The sequence below is a fragment of the Pristiophorus japonicus genome, chromosome 13, assembly GCF_044704955.1.
Source record: "Pristiophorus japonicus isolate sPriJap1 chromosome 13, sPriJap1.hap1, whole genome shotgun sequence".
NCBI lineage: Eukaryota > Metazoa > Chordata > Chondrichthyes > Pristiophoridae > Pristiophorus > Pristiophorus japonicus.
The window spans coordinates 61,110,268-61,135,848 of record NC_091989.1 but is presented as its reverse complement, the minus strand read 5'-3'; the positions used below and the strand labels follow the sequence as shown (position 1 = coordinate 61,135,848).

General features: G+C 40.0%; 1 protein-coding gene across 16 annotated transcripts in view; it reads left to right on the top strand.

Annotated features, from left to right (window-relative positions):
* The window catches only part of eps8a (EGFR pathway substrate 8a, signaling adaptor), a 245,891-nt gene that overhangs the window by 202,456 nt on the left and 17,854 nt on the right, over positions 1-25,581 (top strand). For 14 of the 16 annotated variants that reach the window (XM_070897554.1, XM_070897562.1, XM_070897561.1 and 11 more), the window contains 6 exons: positions 1,935-2,083; positions 5,109-5,292; positions 7,982-8,115; positions 19,084-19,195; positions 19,622-19,768; positions 24,876-25,092. In XM_070897554.1, coding sequence (XP_070753655.1) covers positions 1,935-2,083; positions 5,109-5,292; positions 7,982-8,115; positions 19,084-19,195; positions 19,622-19,768; positions 24,876-25,092 — 943 coding nt within the window. Of the gene's footprint in view, positions 1-1,934; positions 2,084-5,108; positions 5,293-7,981; positions 8,116-19,083; positions 19,196-19,621; positions 19,769-19,856; positions 19,893-24,875; positions 25,093-25,581 lie in introns of all 16 variants that reach the window. The other 2 variants (XM_070897568.1, XM_070897563.1) reach the window with 2 other exon arrangements.

Sequence of the window (25,581 nt, the reverse complement as noted above, 5' to 3'; positions counted from 1 at the left end):
CGGTACTCGGAAGAGAATATCGGTTGGAGAGCGAGATGCACTCAGGGGACTCTTGCACTAGCTGCCTAGTCCTCCTCTTCTGTCTGGTGGTCACCCACTCTCACTCTGCCTGCACACTCTTAAGCTGTGGGGTGACCACCTCTAGAAACGTGCTATCCAAGTAGCTCTCTCGTAGATGCACCACCGTGACTCCAGCTGCCGCTGAAGCTCCGAAACGCAGAGCTCGAGTTGCGGCAGCTGGAGACACCTCCTGCACACATGGTCATCCAGGCTGCGTGAAGTGTCCAGGACTTCCCACATACCACAGGATGTGCACGCCACGGGACTGAGCTGCCCTGCCATCACTCTAGTTAGACTCAGAACTAACAAGCAAAAATAAACTCTAAATCTTAGCAAAATACACTCAGCAACTACTCAGCAATCAACTGATTTAATTAATGAGGTTTTTTAGATTAGAAATATCACTTACCTATTTAATTGCGGCTCCTAACTTACACCAATGCCCAAGATTTTTTTTTTAAAAGAGAGGGAGAGAAATACCAACCAACCGGCCAATCGCTTACTTGCTTGGCTGTGATGTCACACTTTGATTCTTTTTACTTTTTATCTCTTGCACACGCAGGTCCGTTTGACGCTGCTGTAGATAGCTCCTCCCGAACCCCAGCTCTCCCGCTGTGTGCTGCCTTTTGTAGTCCCGCACCCGGTCAGCTCTCGCGATAGTTGCTCGCTCCTCTGGTTTGGATTCTCAGTATAATGATTTTCCTGAACTTCCCATTTAATTCTTTTGTTATATTAACTTTGTGCCCTCATTACCATATCAATGCCCAGTGGAAATAATCTTCTACTATTCATTTTATCGGCAACCTTCTTGAAAACCTCATTAGGATTAGCCTCCGCTCCAGTGGAAAAAAAATTCTCAAAACTTCAAAACTATAATCCCTCATCCTTGTTTGAAAGTAATCTAGTTTGAAACTTTTTCTATATTCCTATATTTACAATTATATTAATATATGGGTGCCCAAAGGGTGCTCTAGTTGCATTCAGGAGGATAGTTTGTTGAAGATGTACAGTAGGGTCAACAGCTTTTTGAAAATGTTATGGCTGTATTGAAAATGTCTGGAGTTATTGATTCGTGAGAAGAACAATTATGTTGTGTGCAACAAGGGCCAGATTCCACTGTAACATGATTCTCTGAGTATGGGAATTGTGCCCTGAGTTTGAAACACAACTTCAAAATGTATTGTAACATTTTCCCTCTGCCCTGATGCAGCAATACAAGAGACAGTTAACTTTTACTTTTCCAAGTTACATGGATGTTTGCAATGACAAAGAGAGTGTCTAGATTCTTTTTAATGGCCATTTTAAAAGAAGCCTTATCTGGGGCACTGGATGCCTTCATGGGTTAGCACACTATTTGTTCACTTTCCGCAATTTGAATTTAAATCTAATGGGATAAAATTAAATTCTACCAGCTGTCATTGTCTTGAATTAAATGAGTTTTGACTGTCCTAATCCAGTCTTTAACTGACACAAATGGACAGAATCATGCTGCTTGTAAATTGGCAGACATTGGTGATAATGAAGATTACTTGTGTTGGAAATGGAAACGCTCACCCTGGGCCTTTTAAAGGTTGCTTTTTTTCCAAGTTAAGTTGACATTGAAACTGGAGCATAATTTGGAACCATTGAACACTATTTTTGTTATTTCAAGAACCTGATTGTGACAGTTTGCCATTTTATTTTGACTACAAATTTGTGGTTGCACAACACTTGGTTTAGAATACAGATATTATTTATATTGTATTTTTTGAAATGGGGTGGGAGAAGTGGAATAAGTAGTATAATTCATTGATTGTATTGAGAGCACCAGGGAGAATGTGGTCACAGTTCACAGTGCATATTTCCATCACTTACTTTAAACTCTTGTATTGCAGGTCATACAAACCACTGGTGGACCTGAAATGGGTAGTTCTGTTCTCTCTCCTCTCTTGACAAAGGATGCTATAGACTTTCTGAATGTATGTGTCACACCTGAAGAAAGAGAAATTTGGTTTTCCTTGGGTGAAACATGGACTAAACCAAGGCAAGTCAATTGGAATGCTTGCTTAGCTCTGGTGTAAAGATTAGTGATACAAAGTGATGGACTTCAATTTGACCAATTTAATTTGGAGGGGATGAGTAGAGAAAAGTTGCTGATGGGGGTGGGGGAAGTTCAGCAACAAGATGATTCTGTTATATGCACTACATCTGTTCCCTCCGCCCTGCTCTCCCCCCCCCGTCCATGGATTTACAGATATTGTAGTCTTGTAAATTGCACCATAAAAAGTTGATTGATATATTGACTAATTATCTGTTGAATTTGCTCATATCAAAAGGCTTTGCTGTACTGTGGACATTTCCAAATTCAAGCTTGTCTCAGAAGGCTACAGAACATGACTAGCAAACTGTCACCTGTGGCAAAATATTTAATTCTGCACAAGTGGACTCGTGTTTTCAATCTTATCTCAAAGATTGAATTTGTGTGTCTCATCAATAGCTTGAGAAATGATCAACTTCATTATCTGTGTTTGTCTAATTATTCTGTGAATAACTTTAGAAAGTGGGTTCGGCAGGAATCCAAGGTGGCTGTTTTTAAAATTCACAAATAAGGAAGCAGAACTTCAGATATTGTGTTGTCTCATTACTGTAATTTAAATAGAATAACTCAGTCTGATCATATAAACAAACTGCCCTACATTAACAAAGCACTGACTCATGCCCTTTTTAGTATACATTGAAACTGGTTTCTGAGCTAGTCTACTTTATGGTTACATAAACTTGTATTAGGAAATCTTCCTAATGTTCAATCTTAGATGATGATTGAGTTTCAAAGTATATTGGCTAGAAAAAGCAACAAACCTGAGGACTGGGAGAAATTTAGAATTCAACAGAGGAGGACAAAGGGTTTAATTAAGAGGGGGAAAATAGAGTACGAGAGGAAGCTTGCAGGGAATATAAAAACTGACTGCAAAAGCTTCTATAAATATGTGAAGAGAAAAAGATTAGTAAAGACAAACGTAGGTCCCTTGCAATCGGATTTAGGTGAAATTATAATGAGGAACAAAGAAATGGCAGACCAATTGAACAAATCCTTCGGTTCTGTCTTCACGAATGAAGATACAAATAATCTTCCGAATGTACTAGGGGACAGTGGGTCTAGTGAGAAGGAGGAACTGAAGGATATCCTTATTAGGAGGGAAATTGATGGGATTGAAGGCCGATAAATCCCCGGGGCCTGATAGTCTGCATCCCAGAGTGCTCAAGGAAGTGGCCCTAGAAATAGTGGATACATTGGTGATCATTTTTCAAGAGTCTATCGACTCTGGATCAGTTCCCATGGACTGGATGGTAGCTAATGTAACACCACTTTTTAAAAAAGGAGGGAGAGAGAAAACGGGTAATTATAGACCGATTAGCTTGACATCAGTAGTGGGGAAAATGTTGGAATCGATCATGAAGGACGAAATAGCAGCGCATTTGGAAAGTGGTGACAGGATCGGATCAAGTCAGCATGGATTTATGAAGGGGAAATCATGCTTGACGAATCTTCTGGAATTTTTTGAGATGTAACTAGCCGAGTAGACAAGGGAGAACCAGTGGATGTGGTGTATTTGGACTTTCAGAAGGCTTTTGACAAGGTCCCGCACAAGAGATTGTTGTGCAAAATCAAAGCACATGGTATTGGGGTAATATACTGACGTGGATAGGGAAACTGGTTGGCAGACAGGAAGCAGAGAGTCGGGATAAACAGGTCCTTTTCTGAATGGCAGGCAGTGACTAGTGGAGTGCCGCAGGGCTCAGTGCTGGGACCCCAGCTCTTTACAATATACATTAACGATTTGGATGAAGGAATTGAGTGTAATATCTCCAAGTTTGCAGATGACACTAAACTGGGTGGCGGTGTGAGCTACGAGGAGGACGCTAAGAGACTGCAAGGTGACTTGGACAGGTTAGGTGAGTGGGCAAATGCATGGCAGATGCAGTATAATGTGGATAAATGTGAGGTTATCCATTTTGGGGGCAAAAACACAAAGGCAGAATGTTACCTGAATGGCGACAGACTAGGAAATGGGCAGGTGCAATGAGACCTGGGTGTCATGGTTCATCAGTCACTGAAAGTGGGCACGCAGGTACAGCAGATGGTGAAGAAGGCAAATGGTATGTTGGCCTTCATAGCTTGGGGATTTGAGTATGGGAGCAGGGCGGTCTTACTGCAGTTGTACAGGGCCTTAGTGAGGCCTCACCTGGAATATTGTGTTCAGTTTTGGTATCCTAGTTTGAGGAAGGACGTTCTTGGTATTGAGGGAGTGCAGCGAAGGTTCACCAGACTAATTCCAGGGATGGCTGGGCTGTCATATGAGGAGAGACTGGATCGACTGGGCCTTTATTCACTGGAGTTTAGAAGGATGAGAGGGGATCTGATAGAAACATATAAGATTCTGACGGGACTGGACAGGTTAGATGTGGGAAGAATGTTCCCGATGTTGGGGAAGTCCAGAATCAGGGGACCTAGTCTTAGGATAAGGGGTCGGCCATTTAGGACTGAGATGAGGAGAAACTTCTTCACTCAGAGTTGTTAACCTGTGGAATTCCCTGCCGCAGAGAGTTGTTGATGCCAGTTCACTCGATATATTCAAGAGGGAGTTAGATATGGCTCTTACGGTTAAGGGGATCAAGGGGTATGGAGAGAAAGCAGGAAAGGGGTACTGAAGGAATGATCAGCCATGATCTTATTGAATGGCGGTGCAGGCTCAAAGGGCCGATTGGCCTACACCTGCACCTATTTTTCTATGTTTCTATGTAGCTTGTCTAATCCAGCATCATATAACCTCCTTGGATTAAAACTTGGAAATGCTGACAGAATGAATCTGTTCCGTTTACATGAATTTTAAACTCCTTAAAAGTTACTATAGCATCCCACAAGAGTTATAAACTAGAGGTTGTAACTCAGTTTTGCAGAGCTGCATCATTCTTCATCCTTGTGATACACACATGATCCCAATTTGTGAGTTTTTCACACGGAAGGATTTGTTCCTTTTTTGTTAACAACCTATTTTTATCGGTTACAGATCCGAGTGGCCTAAAGATCAGTTTATTTCTCCTTACGTGCCTCACTTTAGAAATGGATGGGAACCTCCACTCTTGTCATTTTTGGGCACACCGTGTGAACAGGAACTGAATAATTTAGCTGAATCGGTGGCAAATGCAGAGCATCAGCGAAGGCAAGAAGAGCAGAGGAGGCTGAGTGAAGAGGTATGTGCCTGCGCTGACTTTAATCTGGGCATGTCTTTCAGCATAATTATATCTTCAAGCCATGACTTTACCACAACTGTAATGGCTAATCTGGAAATCACCTTGCCTTTGAGATGCCAGAGCTAAATAAAAATTAAACAAAAAAATCCTGTTAGGAACTCTAAGCTTGAAAGGATAATTGTGCATTGTTAAGGGCATGTTTTGTATGTGCAATTTTATATTCCTTTGTTTTAAAAATGGGAACCTCAATGACTGGTTAGCATATAATTTAAAATGGCTGTTATGATATGCTTAGTTTTAACATGAAGTGATTTCTTTCAGCTGTATATAATCAAGATCTGTTTTGTAGGAAATAAAAGATGGATTGATTGAATTAAACACAGTCATACAATTTCCTCGTTCTGATGCTCCAAATCTTGGTGAGGCAGCTGGTGCTAATTACCATATCAGAATCATTGTTCTGTATGGCAGCTTGTAACATCTCACACCTGCGCGCACACAGTTTTCCCCTTCCAATTATGCAATATTAGGGGTAATTTACTTAAAAATTGTATTACAAGGATATATACTGCCAAATATACAGAAGTTGAGAAAGATCGTAGTGCAAGTTAAACTGTAATTTTACAACATTGAGATGAGTATGCTGATGGGACCTACAGAGAAAATACTATTTTCCAGAAATATGTACGTACGATCCTTTAAATTGACTAGAAACTGTTGTAATAGAGAGAGAATAATGAGCATGCACCTATGTTGCTGATTAGACTGCACGAAGGAAGCCACCTGTTACCTGTGGAAATAAGAGTTGCCAGAGTACTTGGACACGCCTTCCAACTAAACCGGTGGGATAATACATAGCAGTTTAAATATTGGTTTACTGGAACCTCCCACTTGGACTTGACTAGTATAGTGGTAAATGGTTTAGAGGTGGTGTTGGCTTTGACTCAGTGGAAGCACTTTTGGATCGGAGTCAGAAGGTTGTAGGTTCAAGAACCACTGCAGATACTTGAGCACATAATCCAGGGAGTGCTACACTGACAGAGGTGTTGTCTTTTGGATGAGATTTAAACTGAGGCCCCATTTACCCTCTCAGGTGGATGTAAAAGATCCCATAAGCACGATTCGAAGAAGAGCAGGGGAGTTTTGTGGTCCAGGCCAATATTTATACCTCAAATACATTTAAGTAAACGGATTATCTGGTGATTTATCTCATTGCTGTTTGCGGGTCCTTGACTTGACACACATTGATGGCCGTGTTTTCTAGATTACAACAGTATCTATACCTCAAAAGTATTTCATTGGCTATAAAGCACTTTGGGATGGCCTGTGGTTGTGAAAAGCACTATATAAATGCAAGCTCACTCTTGATTTAAAATATAGAATCCAAAATCAATTCCTGCATCACTTATCTTGTACTTAAAGCCATCTCTGAATACAATGCTTATCTTCTACACACATTTTCAAAATTTTCAATACTATATTGGGGTTTGTGGGCAATATTTAATGCAGTTGGGTTTATTCTGAAAACTAAATATTCTGGTATAATTAGAAATTGTACTGAATTTCTTTCAAATGCTGATCTTTCAAGAATTTATATACGTTGCTGTAATCCTCAAAAAACGAAGAATGAATTCGACCTGCTTGTGACCTTTCATCTTGCCTGAGACTTGAGTATTGTATTGTGAAGTAATTTTGTAATTGGAGAACTGTATAGGCCTTCAGTGTTTTTGTATACCTGTATTAGGAAATTTTGCAGATTTTTGGTATATCCCCGTGTGAATTAACTACAATAATGAACTATAATAAACAGTACAGTAGAATTGTGGCAAGTGTTTTAAGGTATATTGGTGAATAAGATAAATTATAGATCGATCATAAATTAGGTTGGGCAGGTCATTTGGTTTTATTATGTTGTATATCTGTAAAATGTGTAATGTACTAACCATTTGAGGAACTATAAATGATATGTAACTGTCATCCTGCTAAAATGGTAAAACACTATTACCAGTAGGGGATGCTGTTGGCTCTTAGTCTGGATTATGTCAAAACTAAAGAGTGTTCTTTTTGAAAATATAGATAAATCAGCTTCATATTCACTTACTGAACTGACATGGAGCTCTCAAACATTTTAGAATTGGTGAACAGCAACTCTTAAACATTAAAAACTATACATTTTTAAAAATATGGTAGCCAGTTACATTGTTGAAGGCTCATTGCCTCATTTTATCTTTCAGAAATGACTTTCTGAGCTCCTTGTGAATTATCCGTAAACAAACCACTTTCAGTTCTGTTAACCACGACGAGGACCTTTCAATTTTGGTTTTCACCATATTACCCCATTTTAGCAAAAGTAGCAATTAAATTACAGCTGTGGCTCATGTGCCAACAAGAAATACAAGAGCATCTTCTGTTCTTGCAACAGTGCTCATTGAAACAAACTCTTGTACAAAATTTATAATGAGACCAGAAATGCATTAAAATGTAGTGACAGTGCAATGATTTTAATGACTCGGTCTGCAACTACGGATCCTCTGACTCGAAGTTTCACTGACCTCTAGTGTGAATTCTTTATTACCAAAGGTGATGTACATCATACTGTTAGTAGATCCTTAAACATTAAGATTATCTGTTACTAACTTAAATCATTTCGCTATATGATCCTTGTGTTTCATTGCTTTTTGTCTTTCAGCAAGCCATTTCCGATGACCATCTTCCAGCTGACGGGTATGCATTCAGCAACTCAAATTACAAGAGGCGATCTCTGCTGCAACAAGGGACAGCTGATGCTGCCTTTAAGAGAAGTAGTAGCCGACATGTAGCTAGGTAACAGTTGATAGAATATACACATTGTGCTGTGGAGAGCTGTCTTGACTTTGTTTTAAAAAGCCTATACGCATGAGGATTTCTTGTCCTCCTTTTTCTTTCTGATCATTTTCTTAATCCTTTAAACTGCTGCGATTAAAATCTGGTGCTTGCTATTATACTACACAATGTAGAACATTGCATTACATTTGGACTCTAGATGACGCTGTTGTCAGTTATATTGCTATGTTACCCAGAATTTTATTGCAACATGCTAAACACTTGAATAATGCTACTGTATGATACGCTAAGCCTGGAACGCTAAGGTTTAATCTTTTTTTTTCTGTAATACTGAACATTAGATCTCCGCGCCAAATCTTGCCTCACACTTGCTAGAAATTTTTCATTGTGTTAAACATACAGGTTGAATGCACTGCATGCTTTTTACGATTTAAAAAAAATGTTTTATGCTGGGTTTCAGCTCAAAGACTAAAATAAAATGCTTATTAACTAACACGGTTATTATATTCTACTTTCAAACTCTAATTCTGCCCTCTCTTCTGCATGAGTAAGTTAAGGTGCATTAACATTACAACTGTACTGTATATCAGAGCAAAGCGGAGCAAGATGGAGGGAGCCTCATTCTACTTCATTTTGGCTTCAGGAGGTGCCTTAACATCTGGTTTACTTCACTCTTAGTGATTTACATGACACTTGGTTAGCATCGGTATGAAGCTAAAATCACTTTGCGTTGACACTGATGTCAATGCACTTTTAATTCACTGCTACTTTAATGTATATGACGTTCACTTTATTCAAACTGACAAGCTGTAATATAGTTGGTTCAATTTTTACTACCTTGGTCCCTGATTGGCCTGTTGTCTACAAAAGGGATTTAGAATGTAAGGCTGCGTGAGGTGCAGCAAGTGGAAAAATGTAAGTTACGAACAAGTGAAGGGCTGAGACAATCAAATATATTGGAGAAAGACAAGAATTGTAGGAAGTGGTTCATTTTTGTTGCTATTAAATTCTCCAATTTTACAGGGAATGAAAGTCTTGATGTAAGTTGGAGAATAAAAGAAAGCGTTTAACAGAGCCGCATCACTCAGCAAGTTTCAGAAGTGATTGGCATGTTATGTTATATAATTCATTTTGGTCATTTGCACCATGTGATGATTCAGAAAGTTAACCAGTCATATGTAACTTTTTTAACTAATGTTCGTGTTGACATTTTGAACTCCTGCACGATAATCATTTTTTTGAACTGTGTGTTTAGCATATGATCAGAGCAATTGATTTATTATGACTGAATAAGCTACTAAATGGGATCGACTGTTGAATTTTTATTAGTGTTGTAGGGATGAAATTTCACAAATCCCCTCCATCTTCCTTTGAAAATCTGTCAGATATGATTGCAAATAGTGTTCATTCCCCTGTTGGCACAATGCACAAATGCACTGTGCTGTGTGGGGCTGGGCCACTCAAAGTACAAAGGGATAGTTAACATGCTGGTACCCGAAGGAATACAGGCTCAGCCAGCATACATGACAACCTAGAAAACTAGTAATAGCAAACCCATCAGCTTCAAAAAAAACTATCACCCAAAACAGTCCTGCATGTCGGCTTGTGATGTGTAGTTGCTCTCAAAGTAGAGTGGGGCACAGGCTTGTCATACTTCAAGCTGCAGGGATATCTACATTCTACTTGTATAACTGAAGACTCTGGCAAAAATTAATTGGATTTTCTGCCGTTTCTTGCAGAGGACATATTATTTTGGATACTTAGTGCAGACTTGCTAAATTGGATTGTTTTTACTGTTATCTGAGCAATATCACAAAACTGTTAAAGATGAGTGAAGGCCATTCAGCTTATCTTTCTGGATGAATAAAGATGATAAAATTCCCCATTACATCATCCGATTATTTTTTTTTAAATGAGTTTTTGCCTCCACTATTTTATTTTGTATGTTGACCTGACATCAACCTGAATTTCCTGACATCAATCCTCAATTTACCTTTTACTAGTTTGAATCTATGTCCACTTGCCTCATTCTTGCAATTTAACTTAAAGTAATGTTCCGGATTTACAATTTACCATTCCCTTAACTGTCTTTTATATCTGTACAAGACCACCTCTTGGGCATCTAACCTACGTAAACTTGAGGTCATCCAAAATTTGGCAGCCCGTGTCCTAACTCGCACCAAGTCGTGCTCACCCATCACTCCTGTGCTCGCTGACCTACATTGACTCCCGGTTAAGCACCGCCTTGATTTCAAAATTCTCATCCTTGTTTACAAATCCCTCCATGGCCTCACCCCTCCATATCTCTGTAATCTCCTTCAGCCTCACAACCTCCTCTGAGATGTCTGCGCTTCTCAAATTCTGCTCTGTTGAGCATCCCTGATTATAATCGCTCAATCATTGGTGGCCGTGTCTTCTGTTGCCTAGGCCCCAAGCTCTAGAGCTCTCTCCCTAAACCTCTCCGCCTCTCTACCTGTCTTTCATCATTTAAGAAGCTCCTCAAAACCTACCTTTTTTGACCAAGCTTTTGGTCATCTGTAATTTCTTATGTGGCTCGGTGTCAAATTTATTTGTTTTGTCTTATAATACTCCTGTGAAGTGCCTTGGGACATTTTACTACGTTAAAGGTGCTATATAAATACAAGTTGTTGTTAAAAAGCCCTCATTTCTCCAGTTCTTTCCTCGACATTTGACATTAGGGATCAACCTTGTGACTTTTCTCTGCACTGCTTCCAGTGCTTGAATCATAAAATGATACAGCACAGAGAGAGGCCATTCAACCTATCGTACCTGTTCCGGCTCTTTGGTAGAGCTATCCTAAAAATCCCACTCCCCTGCTCTTTCCCCATAGCCCTGTAATTTTTTTCGCTGCAAGTATTTATCTAATTGCCTTTTGAATGTTACTATTGAATTTGCTTCCACCACCCTTTCAGGCAGTGCATTCCAGATCACAACAACTTGCTGTAAAACAAACAAAAACATTTGTCATGTCACCTGATTCCTTTGCCAATCACCTTAAATCTGTGTCCTTTGGGGGTTACCGATCCTTCTGCCACTGGAAACAGTTACTCTTTATTCATGCTATCAAAACCATTCATAATTTTGAACACCTCTATCAAATCTCCTCTTGACCTTCTCTGCTCTAAGGAGAATAACCCCAGCTTCTCTAGTTTCTCCACATAACTGAAGTCCTTCATCCCTGGTACAATTCGAGTAAATCTTCTGCACCCTCTCCAAGGACTTAAGATCCTTCCTAAAATGTGGTGCCTAGAATTGAACATAATACTCGAGTGTTTTATAAAGGTTTAGCATAATTTCCTTACTTTTGTATGCTATTTCTCTACATTAATAAAGCCAATAATCCCATGCTTTTTAACAACGTTCTCAACTTGTCCTGTACTTTTTTAAAGCTTTGTGTACATACACCCGAGGTCTCTCTGTTCCTGCACCCCTTTTAAAATTGTACCATTTAACTCATATTGCCTCTCCTCATGAACTACAACAACTGTACATTCCTGTCTGGCGTAAAAATAAAAAAGGGAAGGTGGCTCAACCGTGGCTATCAAGGGAAATCAGGGATAGTATTAAAGCCAAGGAAGTGGCATACAAATTGGCCAGAAATAGCAGCGAACCCGGGGACTGGGAGAAATTTAGAACTCAGCAGAGGGGGACAAAGGGTTTGATTAGGGCAGGGAAAATGGAGTACGAGAAGAAGCTTGCAGGGAACATTAAGACGGATTGCAAAAGTTTCTATAGATATGTAAAGAGAAAAAGGTTAGTGAAGACAAACGTAGGTCCCCCTGCAGTCAGAATCAGGGGAAGTCATAACGGGGAACAAAGAAATGGCGGACCAATTGAACGAGTACTTTGGTTCGGTATTCACTAAGGAGGACACAAACAACCTTACGGATATAAAAGGGGTCAGAGGGTCTAGTAAGGAGGAGGAACTGAGAGAAATCCTTATTAGTCGGGAAATTGTGTTGGGGAAATTGATGGGATTGAAGGCCGATAAATCCCCAGGGCCTGATGGACTGCATCCCAGAGTACTTAAGGAGGTGGCCTTGGAAATAGCGGATGCAATGACAGTCATTTTCCAACATTCCATTGACTCTGGGTCAGTTCCTATCGAGTGGAGGGTAGCCAATGTAATCCCACTTTTTAAAAAAGGAGGGAGAGAGAAAACAGGGAATTATAGACTGGTCAGCCTGACCTCAGTAGTGGGTAAAATGATGGAATCAATTATTAAGGATGGCATAGCAGCACATTTGGAAAGAGGTGACATGATAGGTCCAAGTCAGCATGGATTTGTGAATGGGAAATCATGCTTGACAAGTCTTCTGGAATTTTTTGAGGATGTTTCCAGTAGAGTGGACAAGGGAGAACCAGTTGATGTGGTATATTTGGATTTTCAGAAGGCTTTCGACAAGGTCCCACACAAGAGATTAATGTGCAAAGTTAAAGCACATGGGATTGGGGGTAGTGTGCTGACATGGATTGAGAACTGGTTGTCAGACAGGAAGCAAAGAGTAGGAGTAAATGGGTACTTTTCAGAATGGCAGGCAGTGACTAGTACCGCAAGGTTCTGTGCTGGGGCCCCAGCTGTTTACACTGTACATTAATGATTTAGACGAGGGGATTAAATGTAGTATCTCCAAATTTGCGGATGACACGAAGTTGGGTGGCAGTGTGAACTGCGAGGAGGATGCTATGAGGCTGCAGAGTGGCTTGGATAGGTTAGGTGAGTGGGCAAATGCATGGTAGATGAAGTATAATGTGAATAAATGTGAGGTTATCCACTTTGGTGGTAAAAACAGAGAGACAGACTATTATCTGAATGGTGACAGATTAGGAAAAGGGGAGGTGCAACGAGACCTGGGTGTCATGGTACATCAGTCATTGAAGGTTGGCATGCAGGTACAACAGACGGTTAAGAAAGCAAATGGCATGTTGGCCTTCATAGCGAGGGGATTTGAGTACAGGGGCAGGGAGGTGTTGCTACAGTTGTACAGGGCCTTGGTGAGGCCACACCTGGAGTATTGTGTACAGTTTTGTTCTCCTAACTTGAGGGACATTCTTGCTATTGAAGGGGTGCAGCGAAGGTTCACCAGACTGATTCCCGGGATGGTGGGACTGACCTATCAAGAAAGACTGGATCAACTGGGCTTGTATTCACTGGAGTTCAGAAGAATGAGAGGGGACCTCACAGAAACGTTTAAAATTCAGACGGGTTTAGACAGGTTCGATGCAGGAAGAATGTTCCCAATGTTGGGGGAGTCCAGAACCAGGGGTCACAGTCTAAGGATAAGGGGTAAGCCATTTAGGACTGAGATGAGGAGAAACTTCTTCACCCAGAGAGTGGTGAACCTGTGGAATTCTCTACCACAGAAAGTTGTTGAGGCCAATTCACTAAATATATTCAAAAAGGAGTTAGATGAAGTCCTTACTACTAGGGGGATCAAGGGGTATGGCGAGAAAACAGGAATGGGGTACTGAAGTTGCATGTTCAGCCATGAACTCATTGAATGGCAGTGCAGGCTAGAAGGGCCAAATGGCCTACTCCTGCACCTATTTTCTATGTTTCTATGTTTCACACTTCTCTGCATTAAATTTCATCTGCATGTGTCTGTCCATTTTACCAGCCTCTGTCCTCCTGAAGTCTGTTCTATCCTCCTTATTGTTTACTATATTTCTGAGTTTTGTATCATCTGCAAACTTTTGAAATTGTGCCCTGTATACCCAAATCCAGGTCATTAATATATATCAAAACAAGCAGTGGTCTTAATACCAACCCCTGGGGAACACCACTGTATCCTTCCCTCCAGTCTGTAAAACAACTGTTCATCACTATTCTCTGCTTTCTGTATCCATGCTGCCCTTTAATCCCATGGGCTTCAATTTTTCTAACCAGTCTATTCGGTGGTATTTTATCGAGCACCTTTTGATAGTCCATATACAATTCATTAATTGCACTACCCTCATCAACCCTCTCCGTTACTTGAAAGAACTCGATCAAATTAGTCAAACACGATTTGCCTATAATAAATCTGTACTGCCTTTCATTTTTAGCTCATATTTTTCCAAATGCCAATTAATTTTGTCCCTGATTATTGTCTCAAGTTTCCCCATCACTGACGTTGGGTTGACTGGCCTGTAGTTGCCTAGTTTATCCCTCTCTGCAATCATCCCTTTTGTCTCAGTGACTAGATCTAGATGCATACCAAAGATATGGTCTGATCAGATTATGCTCTTTACTCAAAACTTTCTCTGACTTGTTTTGGGTATGTAGTTCAGTGTTCAATTGGCTTTGTGATTGTTGCTCTACATTTGATTGGACATGTTGAATATGAAGTCTAATAAGACTTGAGTCTCTTTTGGCTTCATCTTTAGCCATTTTGATGCTTTGTTTGTCTGCATTATATTTCATCTGTCATTGCTCTGTCCACTTACATATTTTATCCAACTCCATTTGTAATTTCTGAGCTGCCTGCTCCAATTTCTCTGGCCCTTCCAGTTTAGGATTGTCTGCAAATTCAACCTTTTTACTTTCAGTATCTGAATCCAAGGCATTATGTAAATTAGAACCAGTCGTGGTTCCAGCAATGAGCCTTGAGTAATCCCAGTCGATGCTTTCTTCACCCTCCACTACCCTGGCATAAATCCTCTAACGAGTACTTGTTATTTTCTAACCTGTAATCAATGTCCTATCCATTGTCGGGCTTTACTCTGAATCCCCACTGCTTGGAGTTTAACTTAATTGTCTTTCATGTCCAATGTCTTTTGAAAATCTAGGTACTCCTTGTCTTGGGATTTCCAAAGTTTCAAACCTGTTGAAATATTTTACTCAATAGAGGCAGAGACTGTAACAGTATTTAAAGGAGAATTTGAAAAGGAAGAATATAAAGTAAAATAGAGGGAAATGGGATTAGAGGCTCCAATTGAAATGGCAGCACTTGCACAGGCACGATTAGCTGAATGGCCTGCTTCTGTGCCATAGATCCTGTGACTTTGATGCAGTGTGTGAGCTTTAAATCCCATGCTGATTTTTGTCAGTGGACAAAGCCCTGGGAATGCTGATAGTTTGCATGAAACATTGCTGTTTGAATAGTGGCGGAGCTAACAAAATAATCCCTCGGTCTAGAAGGGGAAATAAACAAGTTTGGGTTCCTACTTCTGATTCTGTCTAGCGACCTTGATGGAAAATCTGCTTGTATGATGTTTTGAGGATCAAAGAACCCATCGACAGTAGTTGTGTAGGCTCATGCAAGACTAGCCACTGATACGAGATATCAGAGTGCCACTGCTATCTGTGGAACACCCAGCTTGATGTATTCCCTTCAAGTGAGAAAATTTAAAAAGTGGGTGGGGGTGGGGTGGGGGGGAGGGGGGAAGAGAATCTGTTGATGCAATAGAATAATTCGAGAAAATGATCAATATCTTGTACAATGAAGAATCACTGAAATGTATTGTATTTAAAATAAGATGTTGCTTCAGATATTTCAGTAGTCTTAGCAAATTCATGGAATGTATTGGATTTTTGACATCAAGGTAAGGAGGGAATATTTTCTCAGCAAAGCTGCTAATGTATGTTTTAGCATGCATTCTATTCAACACTAAGCAAACCACTTTAAAATTAAAAAAAACGTATTAATACACATGTCCCTCAAATAAACTTAAATCAATGCATGAGATGAAACAAATGATGAGCTTCAATAACAATACATAAAAGGTATTTTTGTGTTTCATTGATGAAGTCTTCAATTGAATTGCCATTCAAATGCATGGTAAATTTGAGGCATGTACTATCTTACTAACTGCTTGGCAAGCACCACAGATCAACTGTTTGTTTTCTTGTGATAGAATTGGGAATAGTAATTTACATTTTCAGACCCTTTGGCTCACTTGTTTTAAATAATAGCTTGCTTTGTTTCTGCAATATATGTATTTAATTTTCATTTTTATCTGCTCCATTTTCTAACCTGAACTATTTCTCTGTGCAGCTGCTTCAGAGTCTCCTGATTTTTGCTGATTCTGTGTGTGTTTCAGACAAAGTCAAAACCGCTTTCCATAGTACTTTGTAATTTAGTTGATACGCATTTGGCAAAAAGGGCTTGAATTTAACTTGAATATTTTCATTTTTGCAGTGGACTGAATGCTTACAAATAACCTCTCTGCATACTAAACATTGGAGCATTGGTGTTGAACTTCTGTTGTGCAGATCACACTTGATTTTGACGATCAGTTTCTTCTGTTTTCCATTGGATTTAAAAAGTTAACTGTTTAGCTCCAAATTTCAGTTTAGTACCAGCACTGTAGTACTGTTCTCTACTACGATCAGATGTGCTGCTTGATCTTCAAATTCTTAATCTTTGAATATCTACATATTGTACATTCGTAATATATTCAGCATGTCAAATGTAACTATATACTTTCTAATTGTAGTTTGTTGCAGAGGTCGAGCTTGAGATTTTTTCAATGATTTCGCCTTTTTTTGGTCCATTTCATACTAGTCACAAGTGTAGAAAATCCTAAACTATTCTGCGACTCTTGTTTTATTGATAGTGAAATAGCTTTGAAGTCTAGCAAAGTAAGTTGCATTACTGATGGTTAAATACCTAATGGAATGCAGTAGTTGATGTGTGTGCAGCTGGAGGCCATGTTCAATAGTAGGGTTGTTGGGATGAATGTCCTGGAAATGTAATGATTACACTGTAGATAAGGAGTTATTCCATTCAGAAGTCAGGAGAGGATCATAGAATCATAGACATTTACAGCATGGAAGGAGGTCATTTCGGCCCATCATGTCCATGTCTGCCAACAAGCGGCTATCCAGCCTAATCCCACTTTCCAGCTCTAGGTCCATAACCCTGCAGGTTACAGTACTTCAGGTGCACATCCAAGTACTTTTCAAATGTGGTGACGGTTTCTGCCTCTACCACCCTTTCAGGCAGTGAGTTCCAGATCCCCACAACTCTCTGGGTGAACAAATTTCCCCTCAAGTCCCCTCTAAACCTTCTACCAATTACTTTAAATTTATGTCCCCTGGTTGTTGACTCCTCTGCTAAGGGAAATAGGCCCTTTCTATCTACTATATCTCGGCCCCTCATAATTTTATACACCTCTGAGGTCTCCCCTCAACCTCCTCTGTTCCAAGGAAAACACACCCAGCCTATCCAATCTGTCCTCGTAGCTAAGATTCTCCACTCCTGGCAACATTCTCGTAAATCTCCTCTGTACCCTCTCCAGTGCAGTCACATCCTTCCTGTAATGCAGTGACCAGAACTTCACGCAGTTCTCTAGCTGTGGCCTAACCAGTGTTTTATACAGTTCAAGCATAACTCCCCAGCTCTTGTATTCTATGCCTCGACTAATAAAGGCAAGCATTCCGTATGCCTTCTTAACCACCTTATCGACCTGGCCTGCTACCTTCAGGGATCTGTGGACATGCACTCCAAGGTCCCTTTGTTCCTCTGCACTTCTCAGTGTCCTACCATTTAATGTGTATTCCTTTCCTTGTTAGCCCTCCCTAAATGCATTACTTCACACTTCTCCGGATTAAATTCCATTTGCCATTGTTCTGCCCACCAGTTGATTGATATCTTCCTGCAGTCTATAGCTTTCTTCTTCATTATCAACAACACAGCCAATTTTAGTATCATTTGCAAACTTCTTAATCATACCCTCCTACATTTAAGTCTAGATAATTGATGTATACCACAAAAAGCAAGGGACCTAGTACTGAGCCCTGTGGAACCCCACTGGAAAAACAGCCTTCCAGTCACAAAAGTACCCAACAACTATTACCCTCTGCTTCCTGCCTTTGAGACAATTTTGCCACTTTGCCCTGGATCTCATGGGCTTTTACTTTGGTGACCAGTCTGCCATGTGGGACCTTATCAAAAGCTTTGCTGAAATCCATATACACTACATCAAATGCACTACCCTCATTGACCCTACTTGTTACCACCTCAAAAAATTAAATCAAGTTAGTCAGACACGACCTTCCCTTAACAAATCCATGCTGACTGTCCTTGATTAATCCGTGTCTTTCTAAATGAAGATTTATCCTGTCCTTCAGAATTTTTTCCAATAATTTTCCCACCACTGAGGTTAGGCTGACTGGTCTGTAATTACTCTGTCTATCCCTTTCTCCCTTCTTAAACAAAAGTACCACATTAGCAATCCTCCAGTCCATGAAGTCAGCGAGGATTGGAAAATGATGGTCAAAGCCTCTGCTATTTCCTCTTGCTTCGCTTAACAGTCTGGCTTTTCCCCAATTTAGAACTTTTATTCCTGGTCTATCCTTGTCCTTTTCCATAAGTACCTCAAATCTAACTGAATGATGATCATTAACACCCAACTGCATTTCCACTGATGCTCCTTCCACCTGCCCAGCTTTATTCTGGATGGGGTAGAGTTCATGATTGGTATTGATTGTAAAATCTGGGCAACGAGTGGGCCTGAGGAACCAACTGGCCTTTTCTATTTCCATCTAGGCTACAAATTAAAAGTTGGTGTGTCATTTTATGAAGGTGGTATTGAGAACACAGTGCATGTTGTCTGCCCAATTAGCCCTTTGATGCAAAAATTTACTGAACTAAGGACAAACAAGCAGTGATTTGTACTGGATGAACTAATGTTCAAGTGCCTTCCTTATAGACTAGTTCATCGTTGTCATATAATTTGTATTTCAGTAGTTATTTTTTACGAGATTGACAGTTAATATTTTGAATATTTTACACTTGCCACTTTTCAAAATTAAACATTATTCGAGTTGGGTTGGATTAGACTGCATGTTCATCCCATTAGTTTTGCACAAGTTACAACCACATGAACAATGACAACTTGAAATGACTGAATAAAGTTGTTTAATGTCTTACTGTTTATGGTACTTTTGCTTGTGTACGGTCAGTATGACTTAAAGCCATGTTTTCTAACTTGTGTGGTATTTCTCATTTTATTTTTTAAAAGAAATTATGAAGCTCATGTTAACGTGGAATCTAAGAAATTTGCCAAATCAAAGTATGATTTTGTAGCAAGAAACAACAATGAACTGTCTGTTATGAAAGATGACCAGCTGGAGGTGAGACCAATCTTGTACACTATTTTTCAGCATTTTGTTTAGCTTTGGACTTCAGGGAGATGGTATTTCACAACCATATCTGTGCATACTTTGTTACATGTAAACAGTGTCATTAATGCTTTGGCATTGCAGCATATTTTGCAGCTTAAAGTAATGCAATGTAAAATCAGAGTCCAAAATGCATGAGTAGCATGTTCTCCTTAGCTCTATTTCACTTGCAGTGTGCCCAGTAATTTTAACTCCTGAGCTTCAAGTGGAAGAAATCCACCTTCTAGTTTCCTGCAGAGAACTGAAAGTGCATGGGTATACACTTTAATGTAAGGCATATTCAACACTTTAAATATTAAACTGGGCATTCTTGAATTATGGTGCTATCCTGGTGCAGGTTTTGTGGAATATATTGATTTGATTGTTACATTGCTACAGATCATTGATGATAGGAAACAATGGTGGAAAGTGAAAAACCAGAGTGGAATGTTGGGGTATGTGCCAAACAACATTCTGGATCTAATGAGAGACCCTCACGAGCCTAGTGAAGGAGTGCCCGAAGGCCTTTATAGTCAGACTATTCAGGTAAATGCTATATCAGGTATCTTTTTTTTTCCTTCCCCAGCAGTTCAAATACTCCAGTTAACGACATTTTTATCTACTGTCTTGGCAGCTGTTGATGCCAAAGAAGGAGTTTGAATTGTTCAAGGTAGGGCCAAGATTTGCCCTGGCTGAGTGAATTTTCCCCAACCCAAGCATCTTTTATCTGATCCTTACTAGTTCTCTGGCTAAAAGAGTTCTGTAGAAGCTTCCCAAGTTACATTCTTAGCTGTAACCTTTGGCCTGATTTCTTTAGCGAATAATGTGATTACAGTTTGCCTCAATTACCTTTGTTACTTAAATTGAATGGAGTAAGTGATAATTAAAGGTGGTACAACACGTTAATGCTGCAGTGTGCTATGCCATAGAATGGTGGATTAATATTTTTAGTTCAGTTTCTCCAGCAGTGGATTCCTGGTCATGGGATCCCATAGGAGAAGGAGGAAAGATTTTGTAGGTAAGCCACCATAGATCGTTTTGTGACTATGTTGCGTGGCAGAGACTTGAACCTAGAACAGATCACCTGTTTGACTGGGGAAATGGCATATAGTGTAAGTGGATGTAAAAGGACAAAAAATGTCAATTGATAAGTGGGGAGGAAAACTAACCTTTCACTGCTGTAGGAAGTCAGGCCAAGGGTGTTGGAAGTCTAATTGAAATAAGCTACGCTTGATTTTAGAATGCATTTTCCTTTGAGTCTGTAGTGTGCTGGTATCATTGATGCAGTTTCAGTAGTGTTGCACTGAAGATGTATTGAATGACGATGCAACAAAAAGTACAGGTGTTGAGTATTAAATTTGCATCTCTGGTTGAACAGTAATTTTTTTTATGTACTTTTTGTAAAAGAGAAATTCCCATGTGCATGTTCTCAATGTGTTTGGCCTTGATTTTAAATTTCAATTTAACTAAGTTTTGAAAAATTCTCAGCACAGTCATTGGCAAAGCTCCTTTGAAGCAGTGCAATCAGGCATAACATGGCGTATTGGATTTCCACTCATAACTTCCATAAAACCAGCTCAAGTGCTCAACTGAATTCAAAGAACCACTGATCATTACTTAATTTAGAAAGTTTTTATTAAAATTGCTGATTCTCAGGTGCACAATGTTGCTCCAGCCCTGATGGCCATGTATGATGCCAGAAATTGATTTAGTATGTATAATGCAGTTTAGATGGATAATGGATCTTAAATTATAAATTTAGTGTCAAAGCAATTTAGGCACTTCAATCCATAGTGTAAATCTCTGACCGTGTCTGTATCTACTAGTCTAGTCAAAGGATAACTGTTCCACCTATTGTGGGCCCAGGCATTGTCTGTACCATTTGTTAATGGCTAGCAGACATTTCTGTAACCGATTGAGCCCCAGTCAGAAGGCACTGGTGTGAGGCCTCGACCTGCAAAATACAGCTTCGGTTAGCAACTGGGCTTAAAATGGGAGAACAAGGAGTTAATTAGTATGTTTTTAAAAAAAAGTCAGGTCTTCTCCACAGCTTCCCTTGAAGGGCTGATTTAGCGTTCACACAAGTCACGTCTTGTGAATACCGTATTTTGTATTTTCTTCTCCCAAATGCAGTAATGCTGCTCTGCTCCCACCTCTTGCCTATTTCTAATAGTTAACCTGTGGAAAAACAACAATTCAACTATAGAGGGTTGGTTCAAATTAAGAACATAACACAAGAACATAAGAAATAGGAGCAGGAGTAGGCCATTTGACGCCTCGAGCCTGCTCCGCCATTTAATAAGATCATGGCTGATCTGATCATGGACTCAGTTCCACTTCCCTGCCCGCTCCCCATAACCCTTTACTCCCTTATCGCTCAAAAATCTGTCTGTCTCCATCTTAAATATATTCAATGACCCAGCCTCCACAACTCTCTGGGGCAGAGAATTCCACAGATGTACAACCCCCTCAGGGAAGAAATTCCTCCTCGTCTCAGTTTTAAATGGGCGGTCCCTTATTCTGAGACTATGCTCCCGAGTTTTAGTTTCCCCTATGAGTGGAAATATCCCCTCTGCATCCACCTTGTCGCGCCCCCTCATTATCTTATGTTTCGATAAGATCACCTCTCATTCTTCTGAACGCCAATGAGTATAGGCCCAACCTACTCAACCTATCTTCATAAGTCAACCCCATCATCTCCGGAATCAACCTAGTGAACCTTCTCTGAACAGCCTCCAATGCAAATATCCTTCCTTAAATACAGAGACCAAAACTGCAGTACTCTAGGTGTGACCTCACCAATACCCTGTACAGTTGTAGCAGGACCCCTCTGCTTTTATACTCTGTCCTCCTTGCAATAATGGCCAACATTCCATTTGCCTTCCTGATTACTTGCTGTACCTGCTTACTAACTTTGTGTAGGGACCCCCCAGGTCCCTATGTACTGCAGCACTTTGCAATTTTTCTCCATTTAAATTATAATTTGCTTTTCTATTTTTTCTGCCAAAATGGATAACCTCACATTTTCCAACATTGTACTCCATCTGTCAATTTTTTGCCCACTCACTTAGCCTGTCTATAATCCCTTTGCAGATTTTCTGTGTCCTCACAATTTGCTTTACCACCCACCTTTGTATCATCAGCAAACTTGACTACATTATACTTGGTCCTTTCATCCAAGTCATTAATATAGATTGTAAATAGCTGAGGCCCCAGCACCGATCCTTGCAGCACCCCACTAGTCACTGTTTGCCAACTGGAAAATTACCCATTTATCCCGACTCTCTGTTTTCTGTTAGTTAGCCAATCCTCTATCCATGCTAATATATTATCCCCAACCCCATGAATTTTTATCTTGTGCAGTAACCTTTTAAGTGGCACCTTATCGAATGCCTTCTGGAAATCCAAGTACACCACATCCACTGGTTCCCCCTTATCCAGATTAATAGAACAGTTTAGCAACATGTGGCACTACTGCTTTCGGTGCTACTGTTACATACTTTGCAAGAAATCTGCAATGCCTGAATGCAGATGTGTAATGCTGAGCAGATATGTGCAGTTTGGTTCTAGATAAACATTCTGATGGTACTATGATGTGGATTTGTAAGACCATGATACACTTTTAGTCCTGACAGCACTAAATATCTATTCACACAGCACATATGGGTCTCCATGTAGAATAACTACCTGCTTTCAACCCTGGAACTGCAGCCTAGTGTGTTACCTACATTTCCATATCTGAATATTTGCTGTGCATGTTCTGATGTTGAATAATTTATGAGCAAACATGATGAAACATTTTTGTTTGAAGTTTCCCCTCCATCACTGTTGGCATGTGAATTAGAGTGGTTTCTCATTACTTAAGTTTATGCATTTATCTTCACTTCATGCTATTGTTTTGTTTTGGTTCTTATTGGCTTCAAACACTTGCTGACAGCAATTACTTGGAGAATTATCTGAGGTAATTTGTATGTTCTGCTTATGCTCATGGCATTCAAGAATGGGATTGTATTGTGAAGGGTAAACCTCCGGTCTGTTTCAATATTTGTGAAAATGTTAGCAAATATAGTTTCATTTGAATTTTAATAGTTATGTGTATGCTAATCCTTTCTGCCAATGATTAACTTCTCTTAATCCTGACAACAGATGTGTTTATATCTTTGGCGCACAGCTAACTCATCTATTAAGTAAATTCTTTGTCCTTTTATCATTCTGTTTACTTTAAAATGGCCTGTAAAACACATTATTTGGAGTCTGGTTTTAGGCAGCAATCTGAACTGGGTTCTGCATTTTTGGGTCTTTTGTGATGTTGGGGACACTGCAGGTTACTGTTCTAGCCTGAAGCGCTCAGACCAAAGTCAGTATAGATTTGGGCATCTTGGTATTTCAGAAATAGCTCAGGATGTTGGCATGTGGCATACGAACCCCCCCCCCCCCCCCCCCCCCAGAGAAGTCAAGTGTAGATAATACATCTTATAAAGAGGGAGCTCACAACACAAACTATCCCTTCAGTGCAGCAACTTGTCCACCAACCATGAGCGGCACCAACTCGAAACAACACTCTGCTACTCCCTATTGTCCCAAACCCTAACTAACCTTTGAATTCAATGGCTTACAAGATGCCTCACCCGCCTCTCCTTCGCCCCACAAACCTGCATTGCTCACAGTGTAAGCAGCCAGATGCAGTGATACGTTCCTGTCACAGGCACTGTTCATTCAGGATGCGCAATTACTTCATTAAACTATTAAAATGTGTGCGATTTGTGCACCTAAATATATAATGCGTACTGTGTGCTCACTTGATCAAGTTCTGAACTGTCTGCACCTATAATGAAGACTTGGAAATTGTAAAGTTTGGAGAAGGCTGCTGTCTATGATTTGTTTATTCCCCCTGGATTTGCCTATTAATGTAATTATAAACTTTGGCTCAGTACCATAAAGACAAGTACAATGGTGTCCAGTTAAACCTCTGCTTGGAGTTGTTTACTTCGAAGTGTATGATTTTTCAATTTTCTTTGAACTTGGCTTTTCTTGTGCTGCTCCTCCTTGAAGACGCTCCTTAAAACCTACCTTTTTGACCAAGCTTTTGGTAACCTGCCCTAATATCTCGTTGTGTGGCTTGGTGTCGGATTTTATTTGATGATGTTCCTTGGGATGTTTTACTACATTAAAGGTGCTATATAAATGCAAGTTATGAGTTGCTGAGGATGCTCCTTGATCCAGTGTAGTTTTTGTTCCCAGGCAACAGAAAATTCTGCAACTAGAGGGTGTTACGTACTTTTTAAATTCTCAATTGATACACGTTGCTTCATAATACAAATTAGGAAATTACCCCATGGTATCGGCAATAACAAAATAATGATTGAAAAAAATGAGAGGAAAATTACAGGATTGTTTCATTGTTTTCTAGATCAGTGTAGCTGGCTAGAAATGCTAACACTGGTCTTCATTTTTTGAACCATGTTTATACTTACCAAATCTTGCCTTTGGATCTTGAATCCTAGCTACCACTGTTCTTGATGATTACGTTTAATAGGTTATTTGGAGTCCTACAATGCAAGAAGTTTCCTATTAAAGCTTTTTAGATTGTCTGTATTTGCTAAATCGTTTCAGTTTAGAGGAAAATAATTATAAATGTTGTTTTCATCTACAGAAACAGAAGTTGGATTACATCGCAAGACCTCCCATTCCAATACCTCCTGCTCCTTCACCCCCACCAGCACATATCTCTGCCTCCCCTACACCCTCATTTGCAGGTGGTATAGTTAAAGGATCTCCTAGGAATATCAGTCGTCAGAACAGTAGCAGTTCTATCGAGAGCACTGGTGCACTAAAGGACGTTCAGAGGGATGGGCACGCACCACTGAACCGTAAGTTGAGAGAAGCAGAGTAAAGTTCAGTTCCAGTTTCATTAGAACATAACATAAGAAATAGGAGCATGAGTAGGCCATTTGGCCCTTCGAACCTGCTCCGCCATTTAATAAGATCATGGCTGATCTGATCTTGGGCTCAGCTCCACTTCCCTACTCGCTCCCCATAACCCTTCACTCCCTCATCTTAAATATATTCAATGACCCAGCCTCCACAGCTCTCTGGGGCAGAGAATTCCTCAGATTTATGACGCTCTGAGAGAAGAAATTCCTCCTCATCTCAGTTCTAAATGAAAGTATGCCCCCCAGTTCTAGATTCCCCCATGAGGGGAAACATATTCTCTGCATCTACCTTGTCAGGTCCCCTCATTATCTTGTATGTTTCAATAAGATCATCTCTTATTCTTCTGAACTCTAATGAGTATAGGCCCAACCTGCTTAACCTTTCTTCATAAGTCAACCCCTTCATCTCAGGAAGCAAGCTAGTGA